Source organism: Silurus aristotelis, assembly GCF_946808225.1.
Source record: "Silurus aristotelis genome assembly, chromosome: 7".
Taxonomy (NCBI): domain Eukaryota; kingdom Metazoa; phylum Chordata; class Actinopteri; order Siluriformes; family Siluridae; genus Silurus; species Silurus aristotelis.
This window is the reverse complement of record NC_139580.1, coordinates 27,141,981-27,167,716: the sequence shown is the minus strand read 5'-3', so window position 1 is coordinate 27,167,716 and position 25,736 is coordinate 27,141,981. Positions and strand designations below refer to the sequence as shown.

The following is a 25,736-nucleotide window of genomic DNA, read 5'->3' as shown; positions in this document are numbered from 1 at the left end:
AAAACTGACGTGCGATTTTATGTTTTGCGTTTCTTCTTCCGGCCGCACTGAAATCCAACCGGACCGTGACTTAAAACCCAAAAATACTGTATACTGAGTATTTCAGACTCCATCTGAATACCTTCCACACTACTATGTGCCATGTGGGTTGCTGTAGCAGGGTTCCATGGGCAGCGATTGTTGAGAACATCGTCTGGCCTGCACTTTTCCTGACAGCTGGCCGAGGATCCACACACAGCTCTCCGAGTTTGGCATAAAGACACAACCACAGACAATCGAACGGCGGAGCAGGATGGAAGGGTCTGTTTAGAGGCTCCCCTTTTTCGCGGGCCTGCTTTGTCAGAATGGCTTCCTCTTTCTCCAGTTCCTCTGTAATCTTCTCTCCCCTTTGGAAGAAGTAATCAGAGATGTTCCACTAGAGAAGAGAGAACAGAGAAATCTGGCTGTTATTGGATGCTGCGTATGCGTTTCGTTTTATTTAGTAGTCGGGGGTAAAAGTACCAGAAGGCCTATAGAGGTCAGGCTGATGTTGAGTTCCTGGTTTTGAAGACCAAAGCTGCCGGCGACGTCAACGACAATCTGGAGGCATGTGCATGGCATGGTGGGAAGGAAGTCGGTCACCACTAGCTGCAGGCACTGGAAGGCTGTTCTGATTAAGGATTCACTGGAAACCAAAGCAAAGGTTTGTAAGTGGGAGACAAAACAAGAAGAAAACATCAGATAAGTGTGTGGCTTGAACTGTGGCATGGTTCCTGCAGGGTTCCTGCTCTTTTTTTCATTGCAAAATTCGATACTTTTCTGAAGTTTTTTTAAACCATTTTATACGACACTAAATCACGTTGGATACACAAAATTTTATTGAAACAGTCCAATTTTTAAGCTGTAAAGCTTCAATCCTACAGAAACAGAGGGATCGCTCATGTGCAATTCGCTCAGAAACCGAACTAAAACCTATTAACAAAAAACACTTTTTGGCCATGTCCACACTAATTTGTTTTTCATATTTTTCTCCCTGTTTTGGCCTTCTGTCCACACCGAGACTCTTAAGATCTTACATTTATCTTACTCACTGAGCAGCTATGGGGTTAAGGGCCTTTCCCAGGTGCCCAAATGTGGCAGCTTGGTGTGGCTTGCATTGAATCTCATGACCTTTAGGATCCAATGTCCAATGCCTTAACCACTGAGTTACCACTAGACTAGATTTGGATTGTTGTCAAAATAAATGACTATATATTGTGCCCATGTCAGCTTTAACAAGATTCTGGAAGGTGAGAAGATGCCTGAGGAATGGAGAAGGAGTGTGCTGGTAACGATCTTTAAGAATAAGGGAGATGTGCAGACCTGCAGTAACTACAGGGGCATAAAGTTGATCAATCACACCATGAAGTTATGGGGAAGAGTGGTGGAAGCCAGGCTGAGGTAATCATCTGACCACCTGTGAGCAACAGTATGGTTTAATGCTGAGGAAGAGCACCACAGATGCATTATTTGCTTAAAGAATGTTGATGGACAGGTACAGAGAAGGTCAGAAGGAGTTGCATTGTGTGTTTGTGGATTTAAAGAAAGCGTACGACAGGGTGCCAAGAGAGGAGTTGTGGTATTGTATGAGGAAGTCTGGTGTGTCAGAGAAGTACGTGAGGGTGGTGCAGGACATGTAAGAGGACAGTGTGACAGCAGTGAAGTGTGCAGTAGGAACGACAGACTGGTTTAAGGTGGAGGTTGGACTGCATCAAGGATCGGCTCTGAGCCCTTTCCTGTTTGCAGTGGTGATAGTCCACGGAGACTCCTGTCTAACCTCGTCTATGATGTTTGCGGATGATATTGTGATTTGTGGTGAGAGTAGGGAGCAGGTTGAGAAGAGTCTGGAGTGGTGGAGGTACGTGCTGGACAGAAGGGGAATGAAAGTCAGTAGGAGTAAGACAGAGTACACGTGTGTGAATGAGAGGGAGGGCAGTGAAGGGGTGGGGTTGCATGGAGAAGAGGTGGAGAAGGGAGAGTGGTTCAGGTACCTGGGGTCAACAGTGCAAAGTAATGGAGATTGTGTTAGAGAAGTAAAGAAAAGAGTGCCGGCAGGGTGGAGTGGGTGGAGAAGAATGATAGCAGGAGTGATTTGTGATAGAAGAGTTTCTGCAATAGATAACTGCATGAAAATTTAAGTGCACAGCTGTTTCCTAATCAAGTATACACTTGTGCGTGTCTCACCCTTGATCATTGCGAATGGCTCCAATGACCCCTAACACCAGAGGCCATCCTGGTCCTAAGCTGTCTCCTTGACTCTGCAAAATCTGTAGCACACACTCAAGCTGCTTCTGCCTGATATCAGCATGCAGGATGTTAGAAAGTTCCTTCAGAGGGTTCAGCAAAAGGAGCTGCAGTCTCTGTGAACGGAAAACAACCCGTTTAAAAAGTAGATTTTCGGCCAATCGACAAATATCTATTTGTAATCCTAATAAATATAATTACACAATGAATAAGTTACAAATAAAAAATACGATCTCCGTGCAGCGCGCAGTCTTGTGTGTGAAAACAAAAGTGATTCGCCTCTAGAGGCCGCTCTCGTAATGACAGCGGACCAGAAGATGGTTCCAGTTATTAACTATCGGTGCTTCTACTATTTTCATCTACAATGTGTGTCTCGCTACGAGTCAAACAAAGGCCTAACGGGGGATGAATTGTCTAGTCAGCAGATCTCTAGTGACCTGAACACCTGTAAGAGATTCGAAGTGATAATTGCATCAACGGGTTTGAATCTATAAATATCATTCGCATCGTTCTAAAAAAACAAGTAGAATCTACACCAAGGCAAAATCGAACACGGTCATCCATCTAGAGATCAAAAGGAAGAGATTATGAATAGTCAATTATTTTTCCATGAATATGGAGAGTTACCTGGTTCTGGGAAAGAGGAGGGTCATGTTTGTAGGCAAGGCCAGCTTTGATCAGAGACGTGACTGCCTCGGCTCCCCACTCCCTCATACGTGTGTTCGGGTGCTGGCACACCTGGCCGGGAACAAAATGATGAGAGAGACGCGTCCTTAGGAACTCGAATTGTGCTCGAGAAACTGAGTATCACCAATACAATGTGCCTTACACACACATACTGCAATGATATTACTTCTATATCCAGGGTTTCTGCAGGTTTCAAGTCAAAATTGCGACTTTAAAGAACACGCACACAAATACGTAAATAGCAACTGGTCCTAATTGACAAGTATCGCTAAACCTGCACTTCCTCATAGCTGAAAAATACAATCAGTTGAATGTTTGTGGTACTTTTAGACATTTTAAGACCCAGCGTAAACCCTGTACATGTCCATATATACATTTATTTATATATTTGTGGCACTTGTTTACCAGCTCATGCACATTTGTCAATTTGTACATTTGCTACAATTTAGGTAGATCCAGAGAACTTTGAAGTGTGAACTCAAACTGCTTTCTTTTAAATCGTTCTAGCTTCCCGTCTATTTATCGATCTATCATATGCACGTGCATGTGTGTAAAGCACACAAATATCAATCTGTGTACTTCATAGTCCGAGTGAGATGCAAGTTGATAGAAAAGCTTTGACGTGCTACAAGAGGGCAAGAACAGTGATGCCCTACAATAGAATTGTAGTGTGACCAGATTGGATTCATGTGATTAATACTTAGACTCAGATATACTTCATTGAAAGTGTGTGTGTGTGTATATGTGTGTGTGTGTGGGGGGGTGTTTCAATTAAAGCTATACACTATATAAAACAAAAGTTTGTGGACACCTGATGCTAAGATTGAGATGTGCTTTTTTTTTTATTTATTTTTTAACATTCCCATTCCGCATTTACTCTTATAATAAGCTCCACTCCTCTGGGAAGATGTTCCACCAGATTTTGGAGTTCAGAGCTCTACAGCAGAAAATCCACTCCAACCCATGTAAAACACATCTTCATGAAACTGGCTCCTAGTTCAAGAAGAACCGCATATGTCCAGGAAAAAAGCCGGTGTCCCAATACTTTTGTGCATGTAGTGTATGTTCTTATTAAGTTTGTATTTGTAGAAGTCAAAGTCAACTTTTTGGGGGTTTTGGCTCATCAATTTGATTCGGATCACTGACGTGGCTGGTGCAAATCTTAGCCTGATTAAAAGGGTTTACATTTTTTGTATTCATTTTATTTATTTTTTTTTGTTTATTGGTTAATAAAAAAAAAGGGAGAGTCGGGACTTACCTTCTGCAAAACAGACATGATGCAAGAAGAGAAGGAGATGAGACAGACAGGGACAGACAGATTGGGAGAGAAACAGGCAAACAAACAAACAAAAAAAAAAAACAAACAGAAAAATATGAAAAGTACGACACAAAAACAAGTAGTTTTTTTTGTATTAGTACACAAGACTACAGAGGGGGTTCTGGTTAGAGAAAAGGCACATGGGACTACGAGCAGAAGGAGGAGATTAAGACGATGAAAGGCTGCGTGGCTTAACACGACAGCGTCCTTGTACTACACTCCACTCCAGAACTGGCATTGTTCTTTAATATTGATACATTTGATGAAAATTTCTAATATGATTAAAATCTTGCTAAACCAAAGATACACAATATGGACAAAAGATTTTGTGGACACCTGACCCCGTTTTTGAACCCAGTCCCCATTTAGTCTCTACTTGCTATTATAATAACCTCCACTCTTCTGGGAAAATGTTCCACTAGATTTTAGGGATTTGTGCTCACTCAGCAAAAACTCTGATATTGATTAGTCATGTGGGTGAGGTGAAAATCTCTGAGGTGCGGATCATCCCGAAGGTGTTTAAATAGGGGCAAAGTTTTATAGCAAAAAACAGGGATAGGCAAAATACGGCCTGCAGTATCTTTTAAATACGGCTCGCAGGAAAATGAAAAGACTGCTTTATAATCAGGAGGTTCCTTCTCTAACCAGAAGAGGGCGCTAGTTTCTGCCAGTCACCATCAATTACTATATATTGCTCCAAATCTGTATGAGTTTTTTTTCGGTTTCTATCCATCAGAAGAACATAAATGTAAATAAATGATGACAATTTTCCCTTTTTTTTGTTGTGGGGGAGATTATTTCTTTATTAACTGTTTTATATCGCACTTTTAAATGTTTTCAGATGGAAGTTTGAGAATGTTTTTTTGGCTACTAATCAATAATAATAATAATAATAATCAAAAAAAGTTTGTTATTTAACAAAGTTGGTTGATCAGTTTTTCATTAAGTTCCCTGAATTAAGAGTAAATCGAGAAATTATGTCAAAATCTGTGGCACTCATTCTTATGAAAGTTGCCCATCCCTGATGTATAGGTTTGGATCTTCTAGTTGGACGAAGTAAAGGGGAAAATGTTATTCTACTGTATCCAAAAAAAAAAAAAAGTACAGTAGAAAGTACAGTAGTACTGTTCAAATCAGAGCCACATAAGGCTGAAAATATCAGGTGTCCCAATACTTTTGTCTATATAGTATAACTGACAAAAGGTCTAAACTATAAAACGGACTCGATCAGAACTGATTGTTTGGTCCGTAATCGAAGAGGAGCTTCGTTGCTAAATTTGTAGCCAGGGGTTTTCCTTCAGCTACCTCTAGCAGGTGTGCAGTAAGAGGTCTCCATAAGATTTCGATGCGGTCCATATTCACCAGGCCCGTCTCCAACAGCTTCGCTACTGCAAACAGAGAGGGCTCCTGTCGACCAGACACAACAAGTATCAGAAACTGTAAATGCGCACATATATACACATTAATAATAAAGAATGCAATGGGTCTGAGGAAGCTTCGTTCACGCTCAGAAGATTTTTGGGCCGTACGTTTTTTTTTTTTATCTCCATTAGGGGGGAGTAACGTGCACAAAATCACTGTTTATTGTCAGTAATGCAGTACACCCGCGAAAAAATAGGTGGCGCCAAAAACAGGAAAACGAGTTCCCTGGACCTGAAGCGACCTGATAAACTATGGTCATTTACAGAGACATTTGTGACAATACGGTCCGCCCGTCGTCGACCCGATTGACACGCACCTTGTTATTGCCGTAAGCCATCTCCATAGCCTCCATGGACAAGGAGCACAAGGCGTTGATCAGATGATGAAGAGAGACGTCGTCCAAGTACCTGCGTTAGACACGTACCATGTAAAACAGTGACAATCCTACAGTGCAGGATCATCATGTCAATATGGAATAAGGAAACATGGAAACTTACTGAGAGCTTTCAAAAAGTCTGGAGAGGATGTTGGAGATCACGGGAAGGTCCGTCATGACAGCTGTTGTTAGAACCTGTGAGGGGGTTAAATAAAAAATAATAATAATAATTCGGAAAGGGATCATATGTGTGGGTAAAAAAAATTATAAATAATAATATTTCAGTAAACATACAGTGCTTGGACCCTCCACTGCTCTCCCAGGCTTCAGAGCTCCACCGACCCCTGGCTTCAGCCCCAAAATCCAAACCAGGTGCTGAAAAAACAGAAGTAGGAGGAGACTGTATTCAACACACATATATTTATATTGGTTTTAACAGCATTGTTGTGAAGTAAAAAAAAAAAAAAAAAAACTGATGCCATTTAGGGGTGAAACGGTCCACGTAATCGGACCAAACGTTTCGGTAGTGTGCACGTGTGTACCGAATGCAAATCTACATTTTACTTGCGGAACAGTTCAAATCCGAGTTCTCTCAAAAACACATTATGTGCGGACAGGAAGTTTCCACCTCGCACTGGGCAGAGGGCAGTGTCACTGTCACTACACGATCTGTACCGGAAACACGACTTGTGCTGTGCACGTGCTAAACCGCTGCCGCATCCTGTTGTCGCCTACGACCCAAATAGTGTCTAACAAATGTAAACAATTTACTTTTTAACAAAACAATTTTATCTATATATCGAGTATTCCAATTACTCATTATAATAAAAAAGTTTGAATACATTTAATTATTATATATATATATATATATATATTTACACACATTCATACACACATACATACTATATTTCCAAAATTTTTGGGTCACCAGACCTCTCCTGCTATATGTGGTTCTTTTCCAAACTGTTACCACAAAACTGGAGGCACTCAATTGTACAGGACGTCTATAGATGGCGCTATAATAACATTTTGCATTCACTTGAACTTGGAAACCAAAACCTGTTCCAGCATGGCGACGCCCGTGTACAAAGTGAGCTTCTTGAAGATCTGGTTTACATGCTTTGGAGAGGAAGATCTTGAGTGGCCTGCTATAGAGCTTTGAGCTCATCCCTACTGAACACCTTTGGGATGAATGTAAACGCTGACTGCACCCTCACCTCCTCACCTACATCAGTACCTGCCTTTAGTGATACCCTTGTGGCTGATGAACACAAATATCCATAAGCACACTCTAAAATCTAGTGGAACATCTTTCCAGAAGAGATGAGGGAATTATAAGAGCACATTGAGACTAAATGTCTAAATGACTAAAAGTATTTGAACACCCTGCTATTTTGCAAGTTCTCCCACTTAGAAATCATGGAGGGGTCTGAAATGGTCATCGTAGGTGCATGTCCACTGTGAGAGACATAATCTAAAAAGAAAAATCCAGAAATAACAATGTATGATTTTTTAACTATTTATTTGTATGATACAGTTGCAAATAAGTATTTGAACACCTGAGAAAGTCAATGTTAATATTTGGTACAGTAGCCTTTGTTTGCAATTACAGAGGTCAAACGTTTCCTGTAGTTTTTCACCAGGTTTGCACACACTGCAGGAGGGATTTTGGCCCACTCCTCCACACAGATCTTCTCTAGATCAGTCAGGTTTCTGGCCTGTCGCTGAAAAACCCCCTTCAAAGATTCTCTATTGGGTTTAGGTCTGGAGACTGGCTAGGCCATGCCAGAACCTTGATATGCTTCTTACAGAGCCACTCCTTGGTTATCCTGGCTGTGTGCTTCGGGTCATTGTCATGTTGGAAGACCCAGCCTCGACCCATCTTCAATGCACTAACTGAGGGAAGGAGGTTGTTCCCCAAAATCTCGCAATACATGGCCCCGGTCATCCTCTCCTTAATACAGTGCAGTCGCCCTGTCCCATGTGCAGAAAAACACCCCCAAAGCATGATGCTACCACCCCCATGCTTCACAGTAGGGATGGTGTTCTTGGGATGGTACTCATCATTCTTCTTTCTCCAAACATGTTTAGTGGAATTATGACCCAAAAGTTCTATTTTGGTCTCATCTGACCACATGACTTACTCCCATGACTCCTCTGGATCATCCAAATGGTCATTGGCAAACTTAAGACGTGCCTGGACATGTGCTGGTTTAAGCAGGGGAACCTTCCGTGCCATGCATGATTTCAAACCATGACGTCTTAGTGTATTACCAACAGTAACCTTGGAAACGGTGGTCCCAGCTCTTTTCAGGTCATTGACCAGCTCCTCCCGTGTAGTTCTGGGCTGATGTTAGTAGTTGGATTCTTACTGATTGTATGGGGTGGACAGGTGTCTTTATGCAGCTAACGACCTCAAACAGGTGCATCTAATTAAGAATAATAAATGTAGTGGAGGTGGACATTTTAAAGGCAGACTAACAGGTCTTTGAGGGTCAGAATTCTAGCTGATAGACAGGTGTTCAAATACTTATTTGCAGCTGTATCATACAAATAAATAGTTTAAAAATCATATATTGTGATTTCTGGATTTTTTTTTTTTTTAGATTATGTCTCTCACAGTGGACATGCACCTACGATGACATTTTCAGACCCCTCCATGTTTTCTAAGTGGGAGAACTTGCAAAATAGCATGGTGTTCAAATACTTATTTTCCTCACTGTGTGATATATATATATATATATATATATATATATATATATATATATATATATATATATATATATATATATATCAGATATTTTATTTTAAATTGTTAGATAAAATGTAAAATGTTGATGTTCACAAATGTCCAAAATAATAAACAACATTAATAATAAATAAATAAAAAATAACGACAAGCAATTTGGTTTTGCATTTCTTCCCCGCTTTCTGTACCGAGATAGAACTGAACCGTGACTTAAAACCCGAGGTACGTACCGAACCGTGAACTTTGTGTCCCGTTTACACCCCTGGTGCCGACGTGGCAGTTTTTTTTTTTTTTGTACAGACAGGGTACCTATACATTTTTTTTTGCAAAATTTCATACTTTTCCAGATTAAAATATGCAGACGTCCCTAAAGATTTTTAAGCCCATATTTATAAAAAATTAATAATCAAATTAAATTAACATAAACACTGAAATAATGATTTACAATTCCAACTATACCGTGCGTTACAATTTCTGATGTATGTAAATATGTTATGTTTCTGTGGCAACCACTGCCACACAACCTAACAGCCAATCAGAGCATCTTTTTTTTTTTTTTTTTTGGGAAAGAACTGAAAACGAAAGTGTGGACGCGGAGCGTTTTTAGACCAAAATAAATAAATAAATAAACTTTTTCTAATTTATCCAGATTAATGTAGTTTTATTAGCCTTTATTAGTTAGTGTAGTTTTATTAGCATTCGTTCATTAGTTAGTGTAGTTTATTAGCCTTTGTTTTATCAGTTAGTGCAGTTGTATTTGGCTTTGTTTATTAGTGTAGTTTTATTAGCTTCTGTTTTATTAGTGTAGTTTTATTAGCCTTTATTAGTTAGTGTAGTTCTATCAGCCTTTGTTTTATTGGTGTGGTTCATTAGCCTTAGTTTTATTAGCCTTTGTTTTATTACAAAGTCTTAATTTTACGTTTTAGAAAACCGAATAGGGCAATAATATGAAAACATGAAAATGTTTCTATACTCAGTGTTTTTTTCCCGCCATACTAATCCAGACCTGAAAATCACTCGAATTAAACAACATTATTTTTCATACTTTTCCAAAAATGCGTAGGAACCCTGCATAGACAATAAACACTTTCTGAACAATGGCCCGAGGTTGAACAACCTGTCTGTAGGCCAGAATGTGCACAGAAAACATTCCGATTTTCAAATAATGAGACCGACTTCGGATTTTGCTATAAAGCAAAAAATAGAGGTGTAGTCATTAAAAAAACAACAACCACAAAGAACTCGAGGGTTTGCAGGCCGGCTGATATGGAAAAATAAACAAATAAATAAAAATCAAATCGGAGAAACTTGCAACAGATGTGCACACGAGTGTGTTTTAGTACCTGCAGAGTAGCGAGCACTAGCTGCCAAGAGGTTCCCAAAACGGCCCCATGACAATGAGCTAGATTCAGCAGAGTCCGCATACACTGGATGTTTTTGGCCGTGAGCTGAAACATATGTAAAGTGGGGGAATAAAAAGGATACGTATGCAACCCTTTTAACATTAAACGACAGGAAATATGGATTGAAATAAGCGTTCGGCAGCATTTTTCTCATACCACGACAGTGCCCTGAGGTTGTGCGCTGAGCGGCTGTCCTACGGCCACCACCTGCTGATGAGACTCACTGGATGGGCTAATGATCTGCACGTTCTGGCCTTGGATGGAGTATGCTGCGACACACACACAAACACACACACACACACACAAAACACACATATACCATATGCAGGCAAAAAGGCTCCAAACACCCACCAACATCTGACTACAAAGTCCAGAATCACTCACTTTTGTTAGAGAGGCTGGCTGCGTTGCTGGAGAGTACCGTAAGAGCGTAATGTGGGGGAAGAGAGGCTTTACAGATCGCAGTGATGAAGGCATCTCGAGGGGTCACGAGGCCAAGACGACCACACAAAGACGCCATAGTCAGTTCGGCCTTCAGGATGCTCTCTGTGGCTGTCTCGTCCGTACTTTACCACACACACACACACACACACACACACACACACACACACACACACACACACACACACACACACACACACACACTCTCTTTAGGGAATGTGCATCTCCATAACTGATTCCGATGCGATACATACGCGTACATATACACAAGATATATGTTCATTTCCTGTTCCGTCTCAAGGAAGATGCAGCTCTACCTCTGCCATGTAAATCTGTACTCTATGTGACTCTCTGTCTCTGCAGTGTTGCGATAAGTCATGTTCACGTGACAGCAGATTAAATATCGGTCGCAAATTATGGGTCGCTTTCGAAATAATAAAAGTATAACGAGTCTACTAATAAATATATACAAATAAATCCTTTTTTACCGTAAAGATACAAATGTACACTTTTTTCTTTGAAAAGGAAACGCTGAATCTTACAATCCCTAACAACATGGTAGTATACTGACGTGCCTGGATATTATCTGCAAAAAATTCCCTCTTACCTTGCGTCTAATAGGAGAGAAAGAGCTGCTAGTAGACCACACCAGCACGCGTTCACCATCTCTTCCCACACCTGGTTGGGTTCTGTAATAAAGATCATATTTATTCATCAAATTCAAACGGACCTCAGTTGAAACGAAGATCAAGACAGGAAAAAGAACGCTGTTAAAAGGTAATGCACAAATATTTGCATACACAGCATCGCTTTTGTTTTTACAGCAAAAGATGTGGTCCTGGAGCAACAAACCTGGTTCCATTTAATAAAGATGATGAGACCAGTGTATTATAGGGTCAGTAGACACCATAAAACGTAATTTGTAATAACTGGATTTTTGAGCAACAAAATAAATTAAAGAAAAAAAAAACAAAAAAACACTTCAACAAACAGCACATGGCATGAGTGATTCAGCAGATCTTCTTGGCTGCTCCAGCAACCCGGAAAAACTATAGGCATGGATTTTGTTTTTGCAGATAGTCGATAGTTTCAGCAATGAACTGAAACAGATTTTTTTCAACAGTATAAAACAGAGGCCCCCAAACTATGGCTCACATCTCAAACATCCCTCTGAACAATGGCAGACATACTTTTTATTTCACTAACCACATCTCTTAAAAAAAAAAATAATAATTTTTATATATATATACATATATTTAAAATCATTCATTTTAGCCCCATATAATATTCTGTTCAGCCCAAGTCCCCATTAAAAGAAGAAAAAATAAAGTGGCCCTCACAAAAAAAAAAGTTTGGAGACCCCTTGTATAAAGAAACATTACTAAATATCCTACAGATTAGATGGAAAAAGCACTTACGTGGGTCCTGAGGACTTTCTTCACGTTGTGCTGGTGGGAGACGAAGCCCTGCCTCTTCTCTGGCAACAGCCTCCTTCTCCTCCTTGGCCAGCTCTTTCTCGATAATAGATGTGATGCTTCGCACGAGGTCAAGCAACGCACTGAACGCCACAGACATGGCGTAGCCTTCGGGGATAGAAGGCGGTTCCACCTTATCCAGCATCTCCAAACTTGTGCAGAAAAAGAAAGGAAGGTGCTCAGAGAAAATCCCATGCCACATATTGTGTAGCTTTTAAACAATGTTGCGAATTGGAACCCTGTGACTGACTAGGTGGCCTTGGCGCTGCCCTGCACGCTGACGCTCATAAGAGGGATCCACATGCCACGGTACTCAAATGCAGCCGGGGTACTCAAACCCCCAGGGCCACCTGCTGCTCCTGGACCCCCCTGAGCTGCAGCCTGGGCACTGGATACGGAACCACCTGACAGGGGAAAAAAACACAAAAACAGAAATAAGACACATGGGAATTGAAAGAAAGAAAGAAAGAAAGAAAGAAAGAAAGAAAGAAAGAAAGAAAGAAAGAAAGAAAGAAAGAAAGAAAGAAAGAAAGAAAGAAAGAAAGAAAGAAAGAAAGACACACAGTATATACAAACACACACATATACAGTGGTGTGAAAAAGTTTCCCACAGGGCCAGGTAGTTTTGGATTTTGTTTTCCCTTAATAATAAAAACCTTCATTTAAAAACTGCATGTTGTGTTCACTTGTGTTCTCTTTTACTAATATTTAAATTAGTTTGATGACTAATGTTTCAAAAGTGTGACAAACATGCAAAAAAAGAAGAAATCAGGAAGGGGGCAAACACTATTTCACACCATTGTAAGTACATAAGATGAGATAAGATGGGATGAATAGAGATTTATCTTATCATATATACACACATATATATACACACACGCACACACACACGCGCGTGCGAAACAGAGAGACAGAGAGAGCGAGAGAGAGACAGAAAGAGACAGAGACAGACAGAAAGAGACAGAGAGAGAAACAGAGAGAGAGAGAGAGAGACAGAGAGAGAGAGACAGACAGAGAGAGAGAGACAGACAGAGAGAGAGACAGAGAAAACCAGAGAGAAAGAGACAGAGAAAGAGACAGAGAGAAAAGCAGAGAGACAGAGAGAAAGAGACAAAGACAGAGAGAGAGAGAGAGAGAGAGAGAGAGAGAGAGAGAGAGACAGAAAGAGAAAACCAGAGAGAAAGAGACAGCGACAGAGAGAGGGAGACAGACAGACAGAGACAGAGAGGAGAGAGAGAGAGAGAGAGAGAGAGAGAGAGAGAGAGAGAGAGAGAGAGAGAGAGAGAGACCTGCAGGTGCATTAGCAGACACATTTCCTATGCTGGGTACAATGAAAAGAGACTGGATAAATGATCCAAGCGCATTGACGATGTCTCGGAACACTTTGGTCGAGTGCTGCTTCATGTCATAAGACTGGCAAAAGGACCTACACGTAGTATAGAGACACATACAGCAAACTGATTAGTTCCAAAGACATGCACTAATCACAGGAATACACATAATTGAGACACAGGAACTTAGAAGCAAGTTCTCACCGCAGCAAATGTGGCTGCACACAAAGCCGGTGTACCGACTCCACTGCCACGGCTCTGAGCCACTGAGGCTTCTCGCCGTCCAAGAACTTCACCAGCAAAGACAGGAAGATCTCGCACTCGGTCACCTGAACAACACCACCATACAGGTCAAGATGAGGGTACAAGAGCAGTGTGCTTCAGGGCATCTGTAATAAAGAAACGGTGGGGAAGTTTCTCACCAGCAAGCTGTAGAAGTGCTTGATGAGCACGGAGACGACCCGCAGCAGGCGCATGCAGATGGGGAAATAGGGTTTTTCTACCGGCGCAGGCGATGCAGCACTACTGCAGCTGCCCTGGCGAAACTTGATGTTGGGCGAGAAAAGCTTGATGACCAGAGGACACACACGTTCCTTCAGCAGGAAACTGAACTCTTGGTGCTGAGGTCGGAGTCGGGGGGAAAAAAGGAGTTCAAGACAATATTTAAGTATAAGACAAAATACTGATTTTCGTATGTAGAAAAGAAATAAAATAAGAAAAGAAACTACGCTGAGTGTGTTTGCGCAAGTAAATGTGCACCTACTTGTAGAAAAACTCCAGGGAAGTCATTCAAGACAGACTCCAGAAGTTCCAGCCCGAAGGTCCGCGTCATCTCGGTCATTCCCACCAACCAGTAGGGGGCGTCTGCGTTCACCAACTGACACAAGTCCTATATCGCACGCGTGAATGATTAGTGAACCGGAACTAACATATGTGTATTTATATATAAAAAGGGTTAAAAATCCCCAAACTGATATTCAGGAGATTATCAGTTCAAAAATCTGCAGGGAAAAGAAAAGCAAGATGATGATTTCAGGTCTGTGAGTACCTGAAAAAGCATGTAGGCATCTTTAGCACTTGGTCTCAGGGTGCTCACGGACCTGCGGTTACTGTTAGCTTGAATAACGGGAGGCTGCTCTGTCATTCCTGATAGAAAAGTGATAGAAGATTAATGAACAAACAGGATGTAAACTTGGAGATAAAAGGATGTTTTTTATACAGAAACAATTTTACAAACCTAACAAATTTACCAAACAAAAGTTTGTGGACACAGAGATTTATGTGTGTTCGTTGCATCCCGTCCCACATTTATCCGATATTTTCTGTCCTAATAACCACCACTTTTCTGGGAAGATGTTCCACTCGATTTCGGAGGGTAATTGCGGAGATTTGGGCTCATTCAGCCACAAGGGTGTTGGGAAACTCAGGTACAATAATAACAACAATAGCAATAACATTAATAACGCACGGTTATGGAATAATATTCCGGGCAATTTTAAAAAGCAGTTGCGAATTGTATTTGTACACGTCCGAGTTTTTCGCTTTCTCTGCCGAAACTCGAAGGGAATGGCAATTCCATGTGTGTTTCGAATTCCCGATGCCTTGCGCTGATAGCTGTCAATCAAGCGTCAGGGTTGGGACTGTATTATTGGGCATGTACTTATTGGAAAGTGACGTCACTCGCAGTCGCCAGGACGCCGGTAACGGACGATTTTGCAGAATGTTTTGAATTATGGAGATCGTCTGTGCAATCGCGGAGGACGTGGTGATGCTCGCGAATGCAAGATGACGACAGTTCATTGTCTTCGCCAACCTGAGTGAAGTGAAAGACGGAACAACTAAAGGAAAAGGACGTCCTTTGATGGACACGGTTGTGTTCTACGTGAAATGTGGTTATTCGTGTGTCCAGTTTGCACGGCTGCTGAAAGGATCTGAGCGAAACGTCCTGCAGAAGACTGAAAAAAATGTCCCTCTTTAGTTACTGTTGCTTTTATAGTATTATTTTATTATAACTATATACATGTTTACACGTTTTTGCACATCTGTTTGACTGTTTTGCACAATTTTCGTGTTTACGATTTGTCTTTATGAAAAGTTGTACTGTAGAACATTTTATACAGCAGGCTCGTGTTTTGTGTATCTTTCCTACACTGGTTTTTATGGTCTGTTTGCTCTCGGATGCACTTTATGTGGCGAGGACACTTGCGTTGGTCCTTTAGCCCTGTGTCCTTTATGTAGCTCTCTGTTATTTTATAACGGATGGATGGATGGATGGATGGATGGATGGATGGATGGATGGATGGATGGATGGATGGATGGATGGATGGATGGATGGATGGATGGATGGATGGATGGATGGATGGATGGATGGATGGACTTTAGTTATCACGTGAGGGAAATTATTGCTTTACAGCAGCAGCACGTTAAACAAACAGTGCTCCAGCATGACAACGCCCCTGTGCACAAAACCAGCTCCATGAAGATGTGCTTTACATGAGTTTAAGTGGAAGATCTCCTGCTATAGAGCTCTGATCTCAAACCGATTGAACACCTTTTAGATGAATTGGAATGCTGACTGCACCCCAGGTCTCCTCAGCTCCTCTCCATAAACACACTTCAAAATCTAGTGGCGCTCTTTCCCTGAAGAGTGGAGGTTATTATAACAGCTGATTAGGACTGAATGTGGAATGTGATGTTTAAAAAAAAAAAGAAAAAAAAAAAAAGCACATACTGTACTTCTGACTAGGTGTCCGAAAACTTGTGGCAATACAGTGTATATATGGCTGAAATAACAATAAACGCTTTTTGACATGATTTTTCCTTAGGCCATGCCACAGTTAAACTCTTTGTGAAGGGTCCATTACCCAGTGCCGTGGATCACGTGGTCCTCAATCGTTTCTAGTGGAAATATATCATCATCTATACAGATATCTTCACCTGACTGCCTGTACCACTTGTGAGACCATCAGCCTCCCTACCAGAGGCACTCATCTCTTTCTCAGGACTAAAACGTTCACACCATCATTGAATCGCATCGGCCTCGGTTATGGAGACCCTGGTAGATGCTGGTAGTGGTCCCTGTTTACTACCAGCATCTCTATTCTAGTCCAGCAAATCTCTGAAATACCTTTGAATCTTTCATCCTCCGCCACCATCCTTTCGAACACCACAGTGACGACCTGCCTGACCGTCGCTGCCGCGGTGTTGTTGGTGATGTTGTCTTTAGTGAAGTGGAGACGGAAGCACAGCACGATGGCCTGGAGAAAGAGGAGGAACAGAAGGCAATGAACACAAGGAGCGCTGGAATATAGTCCCAGGCAGCCTGGAAAAACCCTGTTTGCTTGTAAGGGGTTAATGAAAATGGGTATACGGTCAGAATGATTGTGTGAATTTGAAAAAGCCAATCGAGCCCATTTACAGGGATCTAACCAGATACAATTTGGGCTCAGTGTTCAGGAAAAATCGACTAATATAATCGCTAATATATGCATTTTTCCTGGGTTTCACAAGCTTCAAGCCAAAAAACTGAGCCCCATAACATTAGACCAATGAAATTGCGGAACGGGTTCAGGTGAACCAATGAAACTCTTTATATTAAATCAGACGCGCTCCCACTGAATCGGGCCGCACCACATCATAAATATGGATGAGGTTCCTCTGACGTTTGACCTGCCGCTCACTCGGACTGTCTACAGGAAATGTGAATCATTCGTCACGCTGAAAACAACCGGGCATGAAAACACACACTTCACCTGTGTTCTGAGCTGCACGGCATCAGGAGAAAAGCTTCACCGATGGTGATTTTTAAACTCACGACGATGCCAAAAGAAAAACTCTCGAGAGAAATAGTTGTGAAAGGAAGGAGGAAGACAGTGAACAATGACTTGGTAGGCTACTGTTTAGATACAAGCCGTGTAACAGACACTGTCTTTCGTTAAAGCCTGTGTAAAGTTCATTAGTTTCAGTGTAGACACCTGCGGCTTATAGACACGTGCGGCGTATTTATGTTCAAAATAAAAATCTTTGTCAAATTCAGTGGGTGTGGCTTATATTTGGGTCCGGAAATTATGGTACGGTTTGCATTGGTTTGAGTGGAAGATCTTGAGTGGCCTGCTATAGAGCTCTGACCTCAACCCTCCTGAACACCTATGGGATGGATTGGAGCACTGACTGCACCCCAGGCCTCCTCACCTGCACCTACACCAACATTAATTCCTGACTTTGCAAACAACCTTGTGGCTAAATGAGCTCTAAAACCTAGAGTGGAGGTTATGAGAACATCGAATGGGGACTGAATGTGGAATCGGATGTTTAAAAAGTACCTATCTGGTCCAAAAACTTGAGTGTATCTTATTGGTCACTACTGATTTAAGCAAATTTAAAATCCAATTTTTAACATTTCTTCATTTACAATATGAAAAAAATAAATAAATAAAATACCAGTCATACATTAGAGTATTTTAGTAGCCTGACGGTACCTTAGAGAGGACTTCATCGTGCACTACTGTGTTGGTCGTAAGAAGCACTAGAACCGTTTGTAGGAGCTTTAATTCCTCCAGGCCGTTCTCCATCAGCTGCCACAGCATATTAATAATGTTTCCTGCTGCTGCCTGAAAACACACACATTCAAAGTATAATCACACAGGAACATGTCCATCGGTGCACCACTTCCATGCACATCAGATGCATGTATTACGGGCAAACAGAAAAGTGTTTGTCAGGAGTGTTTGTCTCCTATTGTCAGGAGATCTCGATGACGCCTCTGTCATTCAGGACGGGGCGTCCGAGAGAGCTAAACTGGCCGTATTTTTTAGAGTAGACAGGATGACATCAGACCCAAACAAACTGACTGTGTGTCTTTGTGGAGAACATGTATGACTGTATTCATCTGCGATCAGCGAGTGGCTGGTGCACGATGTCCTCAACCCCCATACTATCAGACACAAATATCAATGTCTGAAGAGTTGATTTGCTAGAACACCAACCTTCAATCAAAATGGAGAGTCACTGCTTTGTTTGAATAGTCTGAGAGTCATCTAGGTCAAACCCTCTCATACTGACCACTGGGTTTGAGAATTAGGATTGTTGCGCTCCACAAAGATGGCTGAGGCTATAAGAAGTGCAGTAGCACCCAAAAACTGAGTTACAGTACAGTTGTCGGGGTCATACAGGGGTTTTCCAAGAAGGGTTCCAAATATATATGTGTGTGTGTGTGTGTGTGTGTGTGTGTGTGTGTGTGTGTGTGTGTGTGTGTGTGTGTGTGTGAGAAACAGAACACTAACAGTAAATGACATGTATAAACAAATGCACGACACCATTCAACGCAATAACGTGCGAGTACCTCAGACACCACCTCGTGGGACATGAGTCTCTGAATAGAGGCGAGACACAGCTGGGTGATTTTGGGCTCTTTGGTTCCACAGCCCATTAGGAATGGCTGCACCACCTCCGAGCTATTTTCCTTCAGAGCTGACAAGAGAGAGAGAGGGAGAGAAAATCATATACTAGCAAACACACTTGAAATCCTGAATTACTTTTTGGATTCTTTTTCAAACTCGGAAAGTTCAAATATCAACACGTCCAAAAACACCAAAGTTTACCAGCGAGAATCTCCGTGTTTCTTGCTGCTATCGTCTTGATCTTAACAATGCCGGACTCTGCTGCCTGGAAAAAATAAAAATTTAAATAAAATAAAAATTAAAAAAAAGAGAGAGAGAGAGAGATTTAATGGGACTTTTAGGAGCACTTGTAGGTATAAGTATACAGAGATGCAGCCATTCGGTCATAATCAGTTGGATCGTTTTGCAAGTTGACTCGAGTGTTTCATCAGGGGAAAAAAAAACGATAAACCATGCAGATGTGTGGGCATCAATCACGCAGAGATATATATTTGAAGAGGAAGCCGTGCACCCTCCCCCCCCATAATAATCTAGACATAAATATAGATAGTTTTTCCGGGTTGCAGCCTTTGCTGTGTAATGACAAGAGCAGCCTCTAGAGACAAATAAGTGATGTCATGTGAGACTGTTATTTATATAATCAAATTTATCTTGATCTTGGGTGACCAGCTCTAGAGCTCTGACCTCAACAGTATTGAACACCGTCGGGATAAATTTGAATGCTGAATGCACCCCAGGTGCAGGTCAGGTGTCCACAAACTTTACAGTATATTTGTATACTGGTTTACAGTATAATTTGAACTCACACATGACTTCCACAAGTTGAAGTTCTACAGGTTCATGTTCTCAGTGGTTAAGGCACTGGACTTTGGATCAGAAGGTCACACGTTAAAAAACCCACCACCACCAACCTGCCACTGCTGGGCCCTTGAGCAAGGCCCTTAACCCTCAACTGCTCAGTTTTGACGGACGGACGTGTTCTATGTTCATTCATTCATTAATTAATTCATTCATTTTCTCCCGCTTATCCGTAATTCGGGTCGCGGGGGCAGCAGTCTAAGCAGGCATACCCCGCCTTCGACTGCTGCCCAATCCTCACAGCACCGTCCCTTACGGTCCCTCCTGCAGGTGGTGAGCCCACGGGAAGGCGGCCCCACGTCACTCCGACGTCACGGACCTTGTTATTTCCCTCGTAAGGGACCCCCGGAGCATAGAGGGTTAAGGGCCTTGCTCAAGTGCCCAAGAGTGGCAGCCTGGCGATACCGGGGCTCGAACCCCAGACCTTCCGACCGGCAACCCAGCGCCTTAACCGCTGGAGCCACCACTCCCCCCTATGTTCTATGTTCAGCATGTAAAAAGGAGTGTATTCAGGACACATGTGGACACATGGAACTGTGAAAGCCCTGTATTTATTTGTCCGTTTTGCCCTTTAAAGGCGGCTATCCAGGACTACAGTCATTTCAAAAACAGCGTTTTCACACTCGCGCCAGCTAATAATTAACATGAGGTTAAACAAACTCCTCAAATCTCTTCAAAGTTTCTTTACTGGACGAAGTGAGAAAAGACCAAGTGACAGTAAGAACACAGAGACATCAGAGAGCTGCTGAGGGGAAAAGGGGGAAAAAAGAAAGCACCTTTATCTGAACATGTGAGATATTTTTTTTATTTATGATTAATAATTAGGGGGAAAAAAAAAATAATAATAAAAAGATACATTAGAAATACAGTCGTCCTCTGTTTTAGCGCGGTCGGTTGCGGCACGTAACTCCTGCAAAAAAAAATGGAGGACGGCTGTATTTCTAAGGTATCTCTTTATTTCTTTTTGTTTCCCCCCCCCAATTAATCAGATAAAAAAAAAAAAATAATAATAAATAAGCTGTTTTGCTTATTATAACTATATAGAACCCAAAAATAAATTTCCGCGACAAATGGACGCCCCCCCCAAAATTATTAGTATATATATTTTTTTTATTGTTTAAGCCAGGGGTGTTTAAACTACGGCCCGCGGGTCAACTGCGTATCAAAACTGCTATCCGTATCAAAGTCTATATTTGCGCTTAAATATATTGTACTTCTGAGTTTCAACACAAGGTGGCGCTACTGTCTTGAGCGAGGCAGCGCCTCCACAACGCAAGCAATCGAAGAAAAATATTTAGATTTTACCAATATTAGTGCATTAAAAGTAAAAAAGTAAACATCAGGTCCTTCTTCGTATATATTTCTGTATGTGGCCCTCAGGAAAAAAGTTTGGACCCCTGGTTTAAGCCATAAATCCTCCTCCCACACTCTTTAAACACACACGGAAAACATTTGCAAGAATATATCGAGATGAATGCTCCATCCTCAGCATTCTTCTAATGATATACACCATGTCCTTCCTCTGCACATGTCCAAACCATCTCAATCTCTCCTCCCTCACCTTGTCTCCAAAACGTCCAACATGCACAGTCCCTCTAATACTCATTTCTGAACCTGTCCATCGTCATCACTCCCAATGAAAACCTCAACATCTTCAGCTCTGCTACCTCCAGCTCCACCTCCTGTCTTTTACTCAATGTCACTGTCTCTAATCCATACAACATCGCAGGTCTCACCACAGTCCTATAAACTTTCCCTTTCACTCTCGCAGATACCCTTCTACCACAAATCACTCCTTCCACTCTTCTCCACCCACTCCACCCTGCCTGCACTCTTTTCTTCACTTCTCCAACACACTCTCCATTACTTTGCACTGTTGACCCCAGGTACCTGAACTCCTCCACCTTCTCCACCTTTTCTCCCTGCAACTGCACCACTCCACTGCCCTCCCTCTCATTCACACACATGTACTCTGTCTTACTCCTACTGACTTTCATTCCTCTTCTCTCCAGCACATACATCCACTTCTCCAGGCTCTTCTTAACCTGCTCACTACTCTCACCACAAATCACAATATCATCCGCAAACATCATGGTCCACAGAGACTCCTGTCTGACCTCATCATGAAGAGCTTTAACTAACAAACAAACCAAGTTTGCTGCTAAGAGCTACTAGTGTAGACCAGGACACAACTCTGGTTTCTGTAACACTACAGGAAAGTTTACAAACAAAACTCTAGAACATCAACTTTGATTAGACACATTAAAGTATGTGTTCATTAGAACCTGGAAGAAATGAAGTAATGTCGGTGAAGGTGTGGCCCTAAAGTCCTAAAGACACTGAAAAATTCATTGGTCTGTAAAACAAACTCATTGTTTCACTTTTTGATTTGCATAAAAATTATGAATGAACGGGAAATACAACACTGACCGATAAAAAAAGCTCCTGAGGCCAAAAAAAATACGGATTCTGCGATTACGGAATTGTTCTGAAAACGTCAAATATAAATGTCAAAAGCTAAAGCATACTTGTGACTATCCCGTGCCACCATGTGTCCCTAAATACCATATTATTGTGAAAATTTATAAAAAAAAAAAAAAATAAAAAAAAAAATCTTTCCTTTGTTTCAATTTTTACTGAATAAGTGAACTGGGGGTGATGGTGCTGAGGGGAAACTCCCTGAGAAGACTCATATATGGACCTCGAGTCTTCTGGGAAGGTGTTCGAGCAGCGATGACCAGTCCCACAACTGGGCTCTCTGTCTTTTTCTTTTTGTTTTTAACCATTGAAAAAGAAAAAGCGCTTACAAAAAGCTTACAGGGCGCCGAGATTCCTTCCTTTCTTGATCCTGTAGAACTTTGTATAGGAGCAAATGTGAAAAATGTCATGTGAAACAGCAGAGTGGACTTTCGGATATGAATCTAATGGCAGAGCTCCAGAGTAAAAAAAAAAAAAAAAAAAATGATAAAAAAAAATTAAAATAAAAAAAAAATGTAATAAATTAAGGTGCCAATGGCTCCTACAGAAGAAAAAATAATAAATTTAAAAAACAGGCACCAAACGATATTTTTAAAGTGCCACATAATTTTTGTATTATTTTTAAAAAGAAACATTGGCGCTTTTTGTTACAGTTTCCTTTTATTTATTATTTTTTTTAATGATTTGTTTACTCCCCCCCCCCCCCCCCCACTGACTGACACTGATGGTCCTTGGTGTCTATCGGTTTCGCTGTTTAAAAAAGTCGGATGCCGAAAGATGATTTTTCCTTCGACTGTCCGCTTCTCGGGTTTATTACGTCAACAAATTAGTCGATATTAGCATAAAAAGTCGTAACTTGCGGAATTCACGCTTACGTACGTTTATACGGTTGCGGTTCTCTGCAAAGAAAAATTACTCGTGGATTCGTAATTCTCGACTTTGATCAGAGCTGAGCGATCGTTTCTGGGGTCCCCGAATCCACAAAGGACTTAATGCTCCACATGAAGACATTTCTCACCATTTCTACTAAACAAAGTTCTACAGCTTTGAATTTCTGCCAGGTTCTTTCAGGTACAACTTCATCCTGGAAGGAATCTCAGCACTTGGTTTGTAAGGGTCCTGAAAATATTGAAATGCCTCCTGCATTTTTTTTTAAATGGAGAGAGAAAGAAAGAAAGAATGAGAGATTGATGGTGGGATAACTGGTCATCTTCATGTTGGAACAGCTTCCCAGAAGAGGGCAGGTTCAGATATGAATCTTGTGGTCAGGTGTCCACAGACTTTCTGGAATTGGGTTTACACGCACATTCCGGATTCATACAGGAATTTTATGAAATTCTTTTTTTTCCTTCACATTTTGGACCATAAGAAGTTCTACAGGTTCGAGTTGTTCTTTTTGGGCCAAGACAAGTTCTTTCACAAAGGAATCTCTGCGCTTTGTAAGAGTCCTGAACGCATAAGTGTCCTGTCTTTTAAGAGAGAGAGAGACAGAGAGAGAGAGAGAGAGAGAGAGAGAGACAGAGAGTGAATGGAGGTTCAGATATAAATCTCATGGTCACGTGTCCACAAACTTTTGTCAAGACTTCATATGTTGACATTTTTCACTATATGACGTTCTACAGGTTTGAGTACCTCTTTTTTTTTTTTTGCCAGGTTCTTCCAGGTACAAGTTCTTCCTGGAAGGAATCCCGAGGCTTCCTAAGCACTTCGTATGAGTCCTGAATATATTCCATTGTTTTGAGACAGAGAGAGAAAGAGAGAGACCAAGATCTGTCTAAACGTTTTTTGAGGTTACGTTCCCATGCACTGAACTTCAAGCTTCATGTGTTCTGCTATATGAAGTTCTACAGGTTCTTGGAATGTGCACGTTCTTCCTGGAAGGGATCTCGGCGCTTTGTACGAGTCCTGAAGAGTTTTGAGTTGGAGAAAGACGGAAAGAGAAAGAAACGGAGAGTGAGACAGTGGTGGAACAACTGGACATCACAGAAGGAACATCTTCCCAGGTCCAGATGTGAATCTCGAATGCGACTTTTGTCCCAGAACTTTTTTGAGGGTTTTTTTTTTTTTTTAAATCACAGATTCACACAGAATTTCATGATTTTCACAATTTCTATTACACGATGATCTACAGGTTGAACTGCAGGTACAAGTTCTTCGGAAGGAATCTCTGCGCTTCAGAAGAGTCCAGGAAGAGCGAGAGTAATGGGTTTTTTTGGAGACAGAAAGAAAGACAAAAGAGACAGAGACTCTTTTCATCATAGTTGGAAGATCTTCCCAGAAGAGATACAGGAACTTAATCAAATGTGGAATGAGAGCTTCTAAAAGCATAAATCGTATAATCAGACCACATTTTGCCCATACAGCGGTTCATTCTTCACATCTGGATCATGTGGAATAGGTGGATATCTCCAGCTGATCCATGAATGTTGGATTGAACTGAAAACTATGGCTGTAAAAGACCTGGTTCAGTATAAACCTACAAGTTGTGATGTGAATGAGTGAGTTTACCTCTTTGACAGGAGGAAATTTCTTCTTGCACTCCATGGATAAGGAGCGCAGGTCCGTCTGCATGTTCTCCAGTAATTTCCTCACTGCCTCCGGGCTCGTGGTCGTCGACATTGTCCCTGGTTTTCTTGAAGCGAAAATGAAAATTTACAATAAAAAGCGGTTCCTCAGTCCTGGAGAAAGAAACCAAAAAGGCCTAAGTGTTGTTCTGAAACGTTTAGGAGCCACCGCACAAACGTGCATGGACACGAATGTTCTCAGTGAAGACAAGCGATGACATAACGGCCAGCCATTGCTCTTCAGCCGGAAGCCTTGCTCTCAGCCCGTAGATCTACCATTATCATATAAACAGGCCGCGGCCCTGGTGCTACACACGCCCGCGTTTCTATTTCTCAATTCCGCACTCAAGTTCGGTGTTTTCAGCGTTCTCCATGGCAAGACCCGGGCTTCCAATCCCACAATGCCTGGGTGAATACTGACACGTCACACAGACTTCCGTAAACAGAAAAGCAGAGGCTGGGGAGAAAAACGTTAGCGCCCCCTGGTGGCTGGTCGATAATTCAGCGGTTGACGGAGTACACAAATCATGTACTTGAGTAAAAGTACAAAAGTATTTGCCTTCAAATGTACTTAAGTATCCAAACTACTATGATGACTATAATGTTCCTAAAATCATTTTTGTCACAAGACTCTTTGCTTCATCAACTCAGTTCATGTGAACAGACTCCAATGAGCCCCAAAACGTTTTCAACTTAATAAAAACAAACGACACAAATAAGACCACGGGTGTTGTGGCGAGTTCGGGGTCAGGAGATTCTTCCATCATTTATTCCTCTCAAAATGTTCTGCTTGCTGAGTGTTACCTTGATAAGCAAACACAGAGAGCTGGATAGCTAGCTAGCTAGTCAGAGAGCGTGCTAGTCAGAGCTATCAACCCGCATCTTTCGCAAACTACACAAGCTCGAATATATTCACGTGAATTAAATGCCATTAAATGGAAATGATTTGGTCGCAGATACAATCACAAGGCCA

General features: G+C 41.6%; 1 protein-coding gene across 2 annotated transcripts in view; it reads right to left on the bottom strand.

The window, feature by feature from the left end:
- The window catches only part of mon2 (MON2 homolog, regulator of endosome-to-Golgi trafficking), a 37,931-nt gene extending 12,729 nt beyond the window's left edge, over nt 1–25,202 (bottom strand). The window contains exons 1-24 of one of the 2 annotated variants that reach the window (XM_083546101.1): nt 24,708–25,202; nt 19,065–19,128; nt 18,806–18,933; nt 17,943–18,074; nt 16,592–16,721; nt 14,513–14,610; nt 14,228–14,353; nt 13,887–14,084; nt 13,669–13,793; nt 13,423–13,559; nt 12,384–12,537; nt 12,077–12,285; nt 11,266–11,347; nt 10,602–10,783; nt 10,374–10,486; nt 10,158–10,262; nt 6,360–6,440; nt 6,187–6,260; nt 6,006–6,096; nt 5,573–5,674; nt 2,890–3,000; nt 2,203–2,378; nt 502–664; nt 122–415 (exon numbers count right to left, since the gene is read on the bottom strand). In XM_083546101.1, the coding sequence (XP_083402227.1) occupies nt 122–415; nt 502–664; nt 2,203–2,378; nt 2,890–3,000; nt 5,573–5,674; nt 6,006–6,096; nt 6,187–6,260; nt 6,360–6,440; nt 10,158–10,262; nt 10,374–10,486; nt 10,602–10,783; nt 11,266–11,347; nt 12,077–12,285; nt 12,384–12,537; nt 13,423–13,559; nt 13,669–13,793; nt 13,887–14,084; nt 14,228–14,353; nt 14,513–14,610; nt 16,592–16,721; nt 17,943–18,074; nt 18,806–18,933; nt 19,065–19,128; nt 24,708–24,818 (3,186 nt within the window). In that variant the 5' untranslated portion in view covers nt 24,819–25,202. The remainder of the gene's footprint in view (nt 1–121; nt 416–501; nt 665–2,202; nt 2,379–2,889; nt 3,001–5,572; nt 5,675–6,005; nt 6,097–6,186; nt 6,261–6,359; nt 6,441–10,157; nt 10,263–10,373; nt 10,487–10,601; nt 10,784–11,265; nt 11,348–12,076; nt 12,286–12,383; nt 12,538–13,422; nt 13,560–13,668; nt 13,794–13,886; nt 14,085–14,227; nt 14,354–14,512; nt 14,611–16,591; nt 16,722–17,942; nt 18,075–18,805; nt 18,934–19,064; nt 19,129–24,707) is intronic. The other variant, XM_083546100.1, reaches the window with a different exon arrangement.
- Nucleotides 25,203–25,736: the final 534 nt, after the last annotated feature.